The 15,728-nt window shown below is 38.1% G+C and overlaps 2 protein-coding genes across 2 annotated transcripts in view; one reads left to right on the plus strand and one right to left on the minus strand.

Annotated features, from left to right (window-relative positions):
- The window catches only part of PRR5L (proline rich 5 like), a 47,962-nt gene extending 47,468 nt beyond the window's left edge, over positions 1–494 (plus strand). The window contains exon 9 of the mRNA XM_063289626.1: positions 103–494. Within this exon, the coding sequence (XP_063145696.1) occupies positions 103–485 (383 nt within the window). The 3' untranslated portion in view covers positions 486–494. The remainder of the gene's footprint in view (positions 1–102) is intronic.
- An 8,078-nt stretch (positions 495–8,572) lies between these two features.
- The window catches only part of TRAF6 (TNF receptor associated factor 6), a 28,870-nt gene continuing 21,714 nt past the window's right edge, over positions 8,573–15,728 (minus strand). Inside the window, exon 7 of the mRNA XM_063289627.1 lies at positions 8,573–14,689. Within this exon, the coding sequence (XP_063145697.1) occupies positions 13,808–14,689 (882 nt within the window). The 3' untranslated portion in view covers positions 8,573–13,807. The remainder of the gene's footprint in view (positions 14,690–15,728) is intronic.

The following is a 15,728-nucleotide window of genomic DNA, read 5'->3' on the forward strand; positions in this document are numbered from 1 at the left end:
TGTTTGCACAAGGATGGTTTTGGAATGTTCCCTGAGAAATCGATTCTTGCAGTGGTAAACAATCTGTGATTAAGAACATGTCTTTTCCCCCTTATTTTCCAGAGAGACGGTATTACAAATCTCGTTACAAACCCAATGGGCTGAGCATCTCTTCTCACACAGTGGCAACCCGACAGGTCAGTGAGACCGCCTTGACACCCTTGACTGAACAGGAAGGTGAGGCTTACCTTGAGAAATGTGGGAGCATCCGTCGGCATACTGTTGCCAATGCTCATTCTGATATCCAGCTGTTGGCCATGGCTTCCATTATGCACTCAGGCATGCTGGCGGAAGAACCAGACAATGGTGACCAGTGTCTACTCTTGCAACCCAGTTTGAACCACAGGCAGTTTTCTAGTGAGCCCAGCATAGCAGATGGACCAGAAGGACTGGACACCCCAGGCATGGAGGATCCTGCAGAACTGAACTGCACGTCTGTCTGTTGAAACAGAGGAAGAGAAGCAAGCCATTGTTATGTTTCATGTTGCTTGGATCAAGAACTGGATCTACAGGGCACGTTCATGATCTGGTTTTTTTCTTAGGCTCTAATACTAGGAGGGTCCTTTCTGCTGACTACAAAGGTACAAAGTTGGTTCAGCTGAAACTTTCCAGCATTGCTTCAGAACAATGGTTTCTCAAAGTCCCGTACTCCCCACCTAAGCTAGGTTTCTGTACCACAATTGCATTCACCTTTTGTCTTATCCAGAGGGTGAACACTGTAATCCTAGTTTTATTCTGCCATGCAGATTAGGAAGATGAACTTCAGTGTTGGGGACAGGCAGGTATCTTTTCTCACCCGTGATGTCTTCTAAATACAAGGAAGCCAGTTATAAAAACTTCAAGTCTGTTGCAGTGGTGCATCACTTTGTAGGGCAATGAACATTATTATTATAATATGATGCACACCTAAATTATAAAATAGGAGTAGCAAAACTGCTTCCAGTCTCTTAGAGCTTCTGGCTCTTCTTAGAGCTGTCTGGATTAGCCAAATTCTATTCTGGGTAAATAGAATAAAATGGAAGCAGTAGCTGAAAACAAAACTACTGTTGCTAGCATGTTGTTTTGAAGTTTTCTTTTCATTGCTGTACTTCTCAGGGATTACTTATATTAGTTTCAGAAAACTGTTGAAGCATTTTTAGGGAAGGTATCTGCCTGCCTGCTTGTGATAGCAAAGAAACATAACACCAGTGCTGAGCTGGTAAGCAGGCAATAATGGCTTTGTGCTACTGAAGAGGTTGCCTTCTGTAATTTAGTTGTTGGGTTTAAGACTGACTATTCTGGAAATAGCTTCTGTTGATAACAGTGATGAAAAAAGTTTACTTTTGCATTAGATTATGTTAGTGGTGATAGCAAACAGAACCCCTTCAGCTGGTGGGAGTAGCCATTCTTGCAGGAAACCCTCCTGCTGTGCAAAATTTCCATACAGAACAGGAAACATCCACGGCTTCTGTAAAGATGACTGCTGCAAAAATCAGGATCAAGTTAGTTGAGTTTTTTGGAACCTGGGTAGTGGTGCTGCCTTTAGACTGTTTGCTCCCATTTCTGCAAACATTTCCATATACCTTTGGAATCCAACCCACTATTTGGCAAGGTGGATAGGGAGAGAATGTTCTTCTAAGTTTTGTGGCTAGATGCCTTCCTCCTCCAGGTCCCTTGATATTGATGGGACAATGGCCTTTAGTAACTACAACTGATTGTTAAAAATCCAGTTTCCTAATATATTTTTCATATGTATAATGCTTGTTTGGCAGTGGTTCCCTTTTGATGGAAGTCATTCATAATCCAAGGAGAAGGCTAATTTCTACGTATAGATACAGATAAAGGAGTGCTATTGGCTGTGTTAGCATAGTCCTAGCACAACTTATTTAGCTGTCAGAAAAAAGAACAGTGGAATAAAGTTTGTTGGAGAATGTGGGATGTGTGCTTTTCCTGCCAGTTCTAAGGCTCCAGAATAAACATTTAGCAACTACTACCCAGGCTCTATTGTGTATGCAACTTTCTCATTACAAAAAGTTCAGTTAAGTAGGAAGAACAAGAACATTTTTCCACACCCACAAGACCTGGAGCTCAACATGTTTGGAAAATGCAAGGATAAGAAAAACTCTTCTGCTTGAAAGCAACAATTAGCTCACAAAGATAGCTATCCTAAATACCTGATGGAAGTAGACTTAAACCAAACATCACACTATTTTGGGGTCAACACAAAAATCTGGAATTTTGAGAGGGTGTCATAGACATGCTCACAAAAAGGCTGTCATAGGGAGTATGGTCAGTCACAAAATGCTCATTTTTCAGAAAGCAAAAAACTAAAAAGGAACTTCCTCAGCAATTGCAAATACAAGGCAGAACTAGATCCAAGTTCCAAAAACACTCTCTTCAGCCTGCTGTTCTGCTACAGCATTCACATTATAGGTAATTTGGCCAAAGAAATGAATGTAAGAGAGATACTGTAAATAGGCAGAGCCCCAATGTGAAATCATTTATTTGTCCAAAAGCATAACAGTTTCAACTTTACAGATGATTAAAGAAACATAGACACCAAGGAAAAGTATACACTTTCGTGAAATACACTGGGCAAGGCATACGTACAAAAAACTGTAAAAATCACCTTATTAAATTTTTAAAAAAACAAGCAAAATATATTCCAAAATTCCTTTCAGACACATCAGCTGTTAAAAAACAAAGCTTTGTTATCTTCTTTATTTGACATTTTCATGTGAAACAGCTTTGAGGCTCAGTCACATGTTTTCTTTTTTGCATATAACCAAGATGGAAATATAACCATCTCTGACAAGTGCTTCTCACTTTCTCAGCCTATTGCCTTAATTCTCTTAAAATCTGTTTTGTGGCTTCTCTGTGCTATAGCCTCAAACCGAAACGAGACAACTACCATTTCTACTGCTAAAGCTGCATGCTAAAGACCTTGGCTCCTTTCCAGGAAATTGTGGTACAGAAAAAGAAAGTGGGTATGTAAGACAGGAAGGGACCAGGGTCCACCAGTAAAACAGGTGTTTAGCATGCAGTATGGTTTCCCAGTTTCAGTTGGCACCATCCCTAGTTAAAAATTTAGTGGTAGGTGAAGTTAATCTCTATGAAAGACTTTAAAGTAGAGGTAAGGAACTGAGGCCAATGTGGCTGGGAACTGCAGTCTGGTAATTTCTCCATGACAGGTTTCCCATCTGAATTCCAGATGTTGCCTGGCAGAATTGGCAATACCAGACTACACAGCCAAGCATGACACTACCTTATTCCAGGTACCTAGAAAGACTGATAGAGCTGCCCTAGCATGCAATAGTGCCTTGCAGTTTCACTTTTACCACAAGTAGAAGGCCAGGAAGTAGTAATAAATAGGTGTATCTGAAGACATCTTTGGGGTAAGCAACTTCTATAGCATTCAGCACACAGAAAGGTTGAAATCACTTCCCCCCTGTTCAAAGAGTATTCAATCACCATCTCTACCACCGCTTAAAGTCTATAGGCCCTTCCAGTCTATGATCTCCTGCCATTCCCTGCTGCAGCCTAACCCTAGTAGAATTAAGTTAACCCCCAGAACCTAAATGCATGACACAGATAATGCAGATTATCTTAAATCGATGCCATAGCCTTTTTTTAATGCAGTCATCTAAAAAGAAGCCGATCGTTCTATTAATTTTTAATATAGGTTTCTTTGTGTGTGTGTGGGGGGGTGTTTTTGAGTTAGTCTTGACTCCTGTAGAAGGGGAAGTCCTTGCAGTTTTCTTGGCAAGATTTCAGAAGTGGTTTGCCATTGTGTCCTTCCTAGGGCTGAGAGAGAGTCACCCAGCTGGCTTTGTGTCTAAGGCGGGATTAGAATTCAACCTCAATCCCAAACAGACAAGGGTCTCCCACTTTCTAGCCTGATGCCTTAAGCACTATACAGACTGGCTCTTAATGGCAGTTAATGAACTGCTATATAAAAGTCTCTTGACCTTAAACATAGCACTAGAGACTGTTCAGGGAAAAAGTAGCATGTAATATTCTTTTATTCACTGTGTAAAACAATAGCAGTATTAAAATATAAAAACGGAAAAGAAAAGACAGGAAAGCAAGACTTCAAGCAAATCTGCAAAGAATTCTACGTGGACTTGTTTGCATCCCGTTTGGACATTCCAATGCTGCCATTGACCGCCACGACTGAGCATATACCGCCCGTTCTAATAAGTGAAGTTTGGCACACCATCCATCAGATGACACTGGGGAAAGCTCCAGGAAAAGATGGTATAACAAAGGAAATCTTGAGGGCTGGTGGTCGCAAACTATGGAAAGCACTGGCTGATAGTTTTAAATATGCTGATAGTTTTAAATATGTTGGGGAGCAGAGGGATTCCACCGCAGGCGTTTGCTTTCTAAACCAGCAGAAGGGTGAGGAAGATGAGTATGTTGGCTAGGGAAACACATCTGGAATGCTAATACAAAATACAGTATATGTCCATTTACATGTAGTATTAAAAGCTTTTCAGGCCATCTATACATACTTGGATTACATTGTGCCACTTTCCAGCACAGGAAGCCAGCCATATCCCTGAGAATGCGTCCCAGCTTTTCTGGGTCAGTGGACGTATTTGGAGCTGGGTTTTTTTAAGTGTTCTGGGCCCAATCACCAAATTATTGTCCTAGTGAAGGGGATTATCCATTGATCAAAGTGGCTGGTGTGCCTACTCAAAATATTTTTCATGTGGCAAATAGGGAGGTAAGAAAAGATTGGTCCCTAAAATGCATCAGTCAGGGATGGTGTTCATGTTCCAAAGCAGAAACTACCATCAGGAATTCACAATTTTCTCACTTTTTACTTCACAGAAGGCAAATTGGTGGCATTTATAAACAATTTGGCCAAGAACATGGCTGAGGTAGGTCACTAAGGCATTAGGTCTCCAAAAAGATAGACTGACAATGCTCAAAGCAGCATATAAACAAAAGCAAAATACTTGCACCTAACACTTAGAAAAATAGGCAAAATATACTTCTTAGTCTTCCCAAATTTTAGCCCATTGTTTATCACTCAACCCATCCTGCATTCCTTTTTATCTGAGAATGCTTTGAAACAAAAATACTGGGCTGTAATACATTATTTTTGCATGAAAACTTTGGAACCTTTGTAGTGCTTAAAGATATTTCTGCAAACAAAATTGTATTGTTAAAAAATTATTAAACCAGGAAAGGTAAGGAACCTAGTTAGCACCAAAGGAAGTATTTGGAGACACATTGGTACTCATAGGAACTCCATTCAACATGTACCTGTAGGATATCATCTTACAGGTGCAACATAGTCCCAAATAAGCCAACATATTCTTAGATCTATTGCAAAAAGTTTTTATTTGCGGACCAGTGCATATATTTTAGGAGGCATCTCTTTCATATCCTGGTAACCTCAAAGGTCTTGGATTTCCAGAACGATCACCCACTAGCCAGCATGCTGGGGAAAGCTGACTAGCATAATGCCTAGATGGAATAGCCTAGCAGATAATCATTTTGGAAGTCTTTTTGGTTTGTTTTTTGTTCCTCCTAACCTGGAGAAGCAGAAGTCTTTGCTAGGTAAAATGATAGCCTATACTGTAGCTAAATGTAGAATCCATTTTGCATTTTTTTTCCTAAAAAAAGGATTCCTCTAGTATCCTCTCAGGTCTAGCTAGGTGGCAGTACCTTGGTGACTTTGGTCCATCTCAGAGAGCTAAATAGGATCAGACATGATTATTACTTGGATGGGAGATTGCCAGGAAACCCCAGTGCTGTGGGCCAGCCTAGGAAGTTGGAAAAACCCTTCAGAAGGCAGTGTCAAACCACCCTGAGGTAACTGAAATGTTCATGGGCTTTCCTCAGGCTTGCACTAGAAACAGCTGAGATGGGTATGGGATCAGAGAAGCATGCTTATTCCAAGGGTTTGGCTCAAAGGTATTAGAAATGGAATCTAACCTGGCAACTTATGCATTCTGTGTGTCCTGCTGGTGAATTCACTTTTAGTGGCTTTTATGTAAAACCACCATCTGCTCTAGATTTAAGTGTCTCTTAACAAGGTGATGAGGTGTTGCTACTGGAAGGTTCCCTGAAGCGCTCACAGTTTAAGAGGTGGTTTCCTTGTGGCTGTAATGCATACTTATATCCTCAATAGCTGGATTTCCATTTAGTATTTATTATTAGTTTAAAGTGTGCAATCTGAACATAAACAGAAAACACTAAAATCTAACTACTTGGCAAATGCTGCAAGGGAGAATTTAGCAGTTTACAGCAAGTGTGTATTTAGTTAAACAGGTCTGCAGCTGGGCCAGTGAGCAGAATTTTAAAATCCTTTCCTTGTACTAAAAACATCATTCAAAAGTGCTTATTTTGACACAGCTGTTGGACTTAATAGAGTAATACTGCCCCTTTGTGGCCACTTTAGTAAAAGACATGCTCATTGAAAAAAGTTGGCTATTATGTCAAGCTTTCAGAATTCTGTAATACAAATTTCCTGCACATTCAGAAGCACAAGTTAAATGGAGTGCTAGTAATAATTTACTAATTATCTTAGTTAATGAATTACACTTAGCACATGAACAAAACCAATATGCAGCATGCACATAGCAGAAATACCTGGAATGGGAATAAGGAGCAACTCCATGTAGTCACATCCCTGATGCACTGCTGCTGACAGAAGATGGCACAAATGATGCTAAATAGTGCCAACAACTAGAAGTTGCATACCTTATGGTTAATAATGATATTACTTCATGAATAGCTGAACTCAGAAGCTAAACGATGTATTTACAACTGTTAGGTGTAAAACCATTCCTTCCAATGTTAGTAGCCACTGTCTTGGACCCTTCTCTAGGAAAGTTAGTTTGCTAGTTTTTTTTTCTCCTTCCCCATTTTTAAGTTTATTACACAGAGCCAGAAGGAATGTAAAAAAAAAAATATGACAGTAGTAAGCTTTTGGTTGCACAAAACAGCTGAGGAACATTCTAGCAGAGGTAGAGTCAATAGGACTTTCCATGCATCACTGGAGTACAGTTCCCCGCATCACTCATTAGCCATGCAGGATTTAACTAGCAGGAGCTGTTAATGTCACCTGGAGAGATACTGTTTCTGTTCTAGAGATCTAACCAATGAAATAAAATTTAACTCTCCTTCTGGAGATGTATAAACATCTCGACCAGGGCACCATCCCCTCCCTCCTTGTCCAGCATCACCCTATACTCCCTTCGTACTGGTTTGGAATGTTGCCTTGGAAGTATTTTAATTTAGGCCAATACCACCAAATTGGGAAAAACATGTTTTAAATTAATGATAGCTCATTTTTGTACCTGAACATAGACCACTCTTGGGGAAAAAGGGTCAGAGACAATCACCACTTTCCAACTCAACCTACATTAATCTGTCTGCTGTTCAGAGTCTGTTGTCCTGAATCTGGCATGTGTTGTTTTGTTGGCATATTCTTTGTATCAGCTTTGCCTCCCTCTATAGGCCACTCTTCTGACCCAAAAAGTATGGCATTAATGTGCTATGCTTAATACAGACATATATAAGCCAAGAAGATCATGTTTGTTTCTCCGAGCATAGTCTTACTCAGACTTGTTGAATGTTGTCTTATTTAATCTCTTGAAATAAGGAGGATTTTTCATCATGAATTTTATTTTGAAAAACCTAGAATTTCTGAGCAGTTACAAATTGCTCATTTTCTCAAAAGGAGGTATCTGAGATGCAAGGGGAGCAAAATAATCAGTCACCACTGGGCCTCGAAAAAGGTTTCTAACTATACAAGTTACAGTTAAGCATTTACGAAACACTGCAGCAGATAGTTCTGTTAAACTACTGCTGAATTCACAATTCCCATTAATGCCAACCATTATGAGCTGCAATTGGGGAAGGAATTATAATCCACTATCACTGAAAATTTACACTCATCCCTGTAATACAGCATCCATAATGTTGCACGTTCCATTCCACAGCTCAAAATAGTTTTGTATATTTTGCTTTTACTTGAAATAGACTATTTTATTCTCAAATGTACTTTATTGTAAGCTAGCAGGAAATGCCCCCATTTCTCCAGGATTTCCTTTTGTGTTCAAAACAGGAAGAGGGAAATCATGAACACACACACGTTAAAGAAATCAAGTTGAACAGCTATGCAAATGAGAAACTAATTGCTAAAATTAATGTCATTTACCCATTCAAACAAATGTCTGAAAATTATTTTGTTCCATGTTGCTGATAACAAACTAAGAAACCCATTGACATTTTTTTGTATATGTAACTCACTGACAAAAACATAATTATGAAAAAGTTGTATGAAAAAATAAATTAAACCACAACATTGTCCCTTTTAAAAAGCAATTTGCTGACTAGGCATTACATAAAATGATGATCCAGAAGACTTCCTTAAGTACAGCAAAGGCTTGTCCATGTTTTGCTACTTTTGAGATTTTGCCTGTGAATGTTACAAAAACAGTTTGCTATGTCTTGTAAATTCAGTCAGTCGTCTTACATACATTCAAGTCCTTTTGCACATAAATCTTTGACATAACTAGACATTTTTTGCAGCAATATTAAATGGATTAGTTTATTGTGATAATCAGTAGTAGTATATGCACAGATTAGTGCATTTATTACACAATATATTTTGTTAAATATTGTTCTCAGACATTAGCAACATTGGCAATATGTGATGTTTTAATGTGGCCTTGTTACTAGTACCTTCAATTTACTGGATTATGTCACATTAGTTCATTTAAGGCAGAGACCCTGCATTTTAATTTAAAAGGTACTTTTTCATTGCAGTTCACTTGTAACATATGTTTGTATTTGGATGCCTGGTTGAACACACATTACAATAATTTGAAACCTCAGTGAAACAGAAAACTTCTAATTCTCTATTTAAAAAATTTAGGAGGTAAGTATCTTGATATTGTATCCCAACAATACTTAGCCTACAAGTTGTCCCAGCCCCATTTATGTTATTCCCAGAATTCCATGTTTGTTAAAAGAGCTCTGTGGTAAAATGGCAATTAGATGGCACATTTTTAAAAATGAAGAGTTAGATGTGTTCAGCCTCCCAGAGTTAAAATACCTCCCCGCTCTCCCAGAGCACATAAAAAGGGCCAAAATCTTGCATCTAGCTCACTGAATATATTGCTATACTACCCATAGTTCTACAAGCCGCTCCCCTAACGAAGACAACATGGCCCCCAAATAGAAAATGCTTCCCACTTCCACCCTATATTGCAGTGGAGTTAAGTGACTAATTGTGAAGCAATTGTGAAAGAGCATATGATCCTGAAAAAATATACTCACAGAAAACTTTTGACTTCTACAGTGAGCAGCAAAAAACATGTCTTCATATGCTATTCAGCTTTATCTGATCTAAAGAATAGATATCTTATTCAACTTCTATATATTCCAAGGAAATTAGAAGTTTTTGGCACACATGCACACAGATAAATGCACATAGTGAACAATTGCAACTGCACAGTTCTTCATAGTACTGCTTTTTCACATGTAAGCACAAACACTTTTGTTATTACTTAAAATACCTAAGGGAATGGAGAAGAGGGACTTGGGACCTTTCAAATCTTGCTAGACTACAATTCTGAACATACCTGACTACTAACCATACTGGCCAGGCCTGATGGGAACTGGAATTTAAGATAGCTGGAAGTCTATGAATTCTCTGCTCCTCCATGCATCTGATCAAGTGAGCTATAGTTTATGAAAGCTTATGCCTTTTAATGAAATTTGTTAGTCTAAAAAGTTGCAACCAGATTCCTAATTTCTGCTCCTGTCCTATTCCCAATATGTGACAGAATATAAAACACTGAAATAAAACCGTAGCATCCTGCAGAGAGTTCTACGATCATAATAAACACAATATACAATGAAATGGATGGGGAAATGGAAGAAATGAAGCTAAAAACCAATTAATTAAAAATTTAGATATATCTAAGAGATGGATTAGACCTTATTGATGTCCAGTAACAATGAGATCCAAAGATAAGGGCTCAAAGTGATTGATTTAAAAAGTAGGACAAAACAGAAGCTAAAAAGTACTGCTAGTGATGGAAAATAAGATTAAACAATAGAAAAAGAGTGCAAGTGTTTTAAATGGCAATGTTTAAATGTATTCAACAATTTTTAAATAAAAGTTAAACTGAGATTGCAATCCTATATTCCATTATCTGGAAGTGTAATCAGGCTGGCTTCTTAATAGATGTGCTGAAGACTGTGCCATGAAACTGAAATATGCCCACAGATGGTAATTAGTTCCTACCTTTATTTTTACTTTATCACCTAAGGACTAATAAAGATTGGAAATAGCAAGTGAAAAGGTAGAATATGCAAGCTACTAGTTTATGGACTAAATGGATTATTATTCCTTAAAGGTTAATGTTTATTGCAAGAAATTACTGTTCATACACAGATGCCTTTGAAAACTGGGAAATAAACTTGGCTTTTCTGTCAAATAGATTGTAATTATGCAGTAGTAAAGGTAAAGGTTTCCCTTGACAATAAGTCCAGTTGTGTCTGACTCTAGGGGGCGGTGCTCATCTCCGTTTCAAAGCCGAAGAGCCGGCGTTTGTCTGTACACACTTCCTCTGTGGCCATGTGGCCGGCATGACTAAGCAGAACGCCGTTACCTGCCCGCCGAAGTGGTACCTATTAATCTACTCACATTTGCATGTTTTTGAACTGCTAGGTTGGCAGGAGCTGGGACTAGCAACGGGAGCTCACCCCGTCACATGGATTCGAACCGCTGACCTTCCTGTCGGCAAGCTCAGCAGCTTATAGTATATAACACTGCTGTATATAAAAATGTCTGAAGATGCCAGCATTTTCGTCTTAGCTTACTAAAGATAGTTAAAACTAAGTTCCAATGAGTGAGTGATGTTTACTTTTGGATAAGTAAATGAAATATATCACACTAAGAGTTATTATTTCACAAAAAAATGACAATTAGATCAAGTTTAAATGAAGAATAATCTACATAGTTCTTTTTCATAAGAAAAGCATCAGAATAGAAAATTGTATTGTATCTGTACTCTGAATAGACAACCAATTCTTTGAAATAATGCACATTTTCAGTGCCTGGGTGGGGTGGGAGTTTGGGAAAGTCATTGCGTAAGTCATTGCTCCCAAATAAGTATCTCTTCTACAAAATTGTGGAATATGCTACCTTAAGTGTTAACACTCACATGCTCTGCTTTTATGGCATCTGAGAATACTTTATTTCACTCCCAAATGCTTGGGAAATTCACTATACATTTCGCTTCTTGGGCAGTGTTCTGACAGGCACCCTCAAAATCTGACAGGTCATCCCAAAATTTGTGTTTTTCTATGGCTGCTTCATTATTGTGTGTCTTTTATTCATCTGGAAGACAAGCACCTTTACTCTAAGTGTTCTTATAGAACTGTAAAGAAAGATTAAGTTATCACAGTGCTACAGATTTACCATCATATGTTTACATGGAGTACTAGTGCAAATTTTGGGCTACTGACTGTTGCCCCCAGGACTATTTATATTGTTTCTCCCCCCCCCCCCAAAGCAATGGTAAGGCTGCCTTGATCTTTTTTTTTTCTTTCACACATGAGAGCCACACTTTCATCCTTTAGTTAACTTTGGCCATGATTCCACACTTTTTGCTCTCATGTCACACAGGTATTATTGAGAGCACTTTCACTAAAAAGATTCTGTCAACACCACTGAATTTTGATCAGAGGTTTCTTTTACACAAGGTAACAACTTTAACAGCACTAATAACAAGTTTGTGCACCAAAGTAGCACGATTCTATAGAGATTGTTGAGTGCAAAAAAAAAAAAGCTTTGGTACAGCTTTGCTTAGATCAGCCAATCTGAGGCTGGTGAAAATCACATTCTTGAGAATTGTAACACCTATGTTGAATATGTCAGCAAAACAAACTTGAAAACACTGCAGAATGCAAGCACAAGCCTATCAAAAATCACCTACTGAAAGAAGGGGAATTCCCTTTACTGCTAACAGATTGCAACAGTGCTTCCAGGTAAACATGAAACATGCCTAATGTTTGTAACAGCGTCACAGTTAAAAGTTATCATCACAGAAGTGCAAAAAATGCAACAGGGCAAGAGATAGGATTAAGCAGTGCAAATGACATAGCGACATGGAAACCAGTCAAGGATATCTCAAGATTTCATCAGTCATTAGGGCAAAAGTATGCTTGATACCTCATTAAGCTTCTCTAGGAGAGATCTGCAATGAACTTTTAGATATATCAAACATACTATATTAACGGCAGTTGAGAATGGATTCTTAACACTACATTCTCTGGGAAGAGAATGCAAGAATGAAGCCCTAAGTAATTCCAAATCTACAAACATATGAATGTTGACTTTCCTGCCCAGATGATAAAGAGCATTAAGCAGTTATGCATGTCATATGTGCATACTGTGTCAAGGGTTTTTGTTGTATATTGTCTCACAATTTATTCTTAACATCCCTACTTATTAGCTTAGATATTCAAATAATTCATAGAATCATAGGGTTGGAAGGTAGCTTGGAGGTCTTACAGTCTAACCCACTTCCCAGGCAGGAATCCTCAGATGATCCCATGACACCAGGAGTCACTCCATCCATTTGTTTTTGTCCTACATTTAGACACTATGGAAAACAAATTCATACCCTCTTCACTGTAACAGCCCTTCAAGCACTGGGAGACTGCTATCATGACTCCTCTTAGCCTTTTCTTTTTTAGGCTAAACAAACCCAGTTTAACTGTTCTTCATAAGTTTTAGCCTCCAAGCTTTTCATCATCTTTATTGCTCTTCTCTGCATTCTTCCCTGGCTCATGCTTAATCTGTAGTCTACTAGGATACCCAGATCTTTTTCATAAGTGCTACTGCTGAGCCAAGTCCTGCCTATCTTCTACTTGTGCATCTGGTCTTTCCCATCTAAGTGCATAACCTTATTTATTTTGCCATTGAACAGTAGTTTATTGGATAAAGCCCAATGTTCAAGCATATGAAAACCTTTCAAACCTCGAGCATGTCTTCTGACGTGTTAGCAATCTCCTCCTAGCTTTGTGCCATTTGCAGACTTGGTGAGCCTCCCATCCTCTAAGTCACTTATAAAACTGAAGAATACTGGGCCCTAGACAGAGCCCTGAGATACCCCACTATATACTTGCCTCTAGGTAAATATATTTCATAGTTTAACTTCTCTGAGATACAAGTACAAAGTTTATAGCTTTAGCAATCAATCTTCTAATGACAAATAGCAACAGAATCTGACCCATTCTTGACTATACAGTAGGTTGCTCTGTTTCACTGTACTATTTTTAACACATGTCAGCTCGTGGTAACAGTTATCCAGCTCACTTGTAAGGATCAACAGAGTGCACTAGATATATTTTTGTCTTATGACAGAAGAATGATCTTCCCTTTCCTGAAAAGCATACTATCTTCCCAGGGTGGCAGTCTTACTTCTGCTTCAAAGATCTGTGATTCTCATGAATCTCACTCTTCCTTTACAGTTCAAGAGATTCTTCATACAATAAGACAGCAAAGCAGCTGCTACAGGCAAAAAACTTTTCATGTAGCAAAAAAAAGGCATTTATTATTGCTGCTTTTCTATTCCTGAGGAGGAGGAAGAGGCACTAGCAGAATTTTGCTATCTTAGGTTAACATGATGACTTTTTTCTTTTTGAAAACAGGAGCATCATTTTCTGCTCCACATCAGGGAGCCGAATAATTTAAACCAAGCTTGGTTTTCACAATTACATAAACAAATGATCAAGACTGGACAATAGGCTACGATGTTCCATCTGTGCTACGAGGCTGAAAACCCTCTCTTCGGAGACTGGTTAAGTCCAAACGCGTTAAAACTTCACAGCGTACCAAAAGAATATCATCTTTTATGTATGTTCTTTGTTTTAGGGCTTGCAACTGCATAAAAGTCACATATCCAAAGCCCTTTGGGTTGCGATGGGCCATAGGACGTTGGAAGGCTAGCAACTCAGGCTTGGTATCCATTACTTCTTCATGATTATGCCTTGGTGATCCTTCTGACTGATCCAAAATTGATAGACGTATGGTGCCTTGGAAAGGCCAAGGCAGATGACTGTCATAGTCCCCTTGCATTGTGTGAACAAAAAGAGAAATGTAGTTAGCACAACGTTGAGCACTTGGCAACTGGATATGCAGACGCAAGCAAAGTTTATATCCCGGTTTCCCTGTGTAAAAACCTGGACTGTGGATCACAACAGGCCTTTCTTCTTCCTGGGCTTTCAGATACATACTGAAATTTTCAATTTTCCACAGGAAAATACCATTACATTGTTGGGCTTCAATGTCAACAATTTTTTCCTCTAGATTTCGAATGGTGCGTTTGAGATCCCCCATCTGGGAGTTTTGGGTCTCCATTTTTGCAATGAGTTCTCTAATTTGGTGATCTTGTCTTACTAAGCGACCTTCCAGTTGCTGAATAGTCTCCTTGAAGTTCTGGACCTCAGGGCTACACTCACATGAAGGTGGCATGGCTTGAGAGAAGAGTGATGGATCAAAGGGTAAAGCTCCAGAAAAATTTAAGGAAGTTGGAGTAGTAACACTGACACTCTGAAGAGTCTGAGCCATCATTCTCATATGAACCTGAGTAAATTCTTGCATGTGGCGTGCCAAGTCATTTCTCTGCATCTGCAATTAAATAAAAGTGTATATAACTCTGTGTTTCCTTTAAGTAAAAGCAAGGACTGAGCCTTAATGAAGAAGGGAAAAATGTTGCATTAAAAAAGAAATAGCTTTATTGTTTAATGATTAACTGAAACAAGAAATGAAAAACTGAACAGAAATGAACTGTTAATACTGCACGGAGTTCAAATGGTCAGAAGCAGATCAAGGTCCATGAAAATCCTCTAAGTATAAAACAAAGTATTTTCAGCTACTTAGAAAGTATAGTATCAGTATTACTAAATAGTAATGTAATATTTGAACTATGTCATTTCATGCAGTAAGAGATATTTGTAGAACTCTGTTTTGAAAATCTAGATTTCACAAGAATGTAACCTTTCACATACTAAAAATAACTTTCTAACATTAATGGTTGGGCAAATAAATTTGAAAACATGAAGACTGGAAGCAACATTTTTCTAATTTAAGTAAAGGAAGAACTGTTCCTATTTCCAGCTAATCAGTGTATAATCTTTTCCCTATAAATGTTTATTGTTATCTTCTTATGAAACATTTTTACATGAATGTATGGAGATTGCAAAACAGCAGCTTGAGAAGCAGCTGCATTTATGCAAATAATAATAATAATAATAAAAATAAAAAATAAATCTGCAAAATTATAAAAATGTATTGGTATCTTTTATTTCATTGTTACAGAGCTACATTGTGACATATCCACATTGTTAAAGCACATGGAGTAGCAATGGAGTAAAAGAAAGAATATTTTGCTGAATTGTATAAAAAAAATTCTATTTGTTTTTTCGTTAATAAGTCATGGCACCATGCTGTTCTACAGAAGTTATTTAATGTTTTGACCAAATTTTCCAGAGCTTATTAGTTTATTTGTTTACTTAAAATATTTATATAGCGGCCCATCTTATATCAAACTCTGGACAACTCCCAATCAACAATTAAAACAACTTTAATAATAAAACAACATAATACATGTATCTATTAAAACCATGAACATTAAAAAGAACCTGGCACCAAAGTTAAGCTCCCACAT

Source organism: Candoia aspera, chromosome 1 (genome assembly GCF_035149785.1).
Source record: "Candoia aspera isolate rCanAsp1 chromosome 1, rCanAsp1.hap2, whole genome shotgun sequence".
In the NCBI taxonomy this organism is placed as follows: Eukaryota; Metazoa; Chordata; class Lepidosauria; order Squamata; family Boidae; genus Candoia; species Candoia aspera.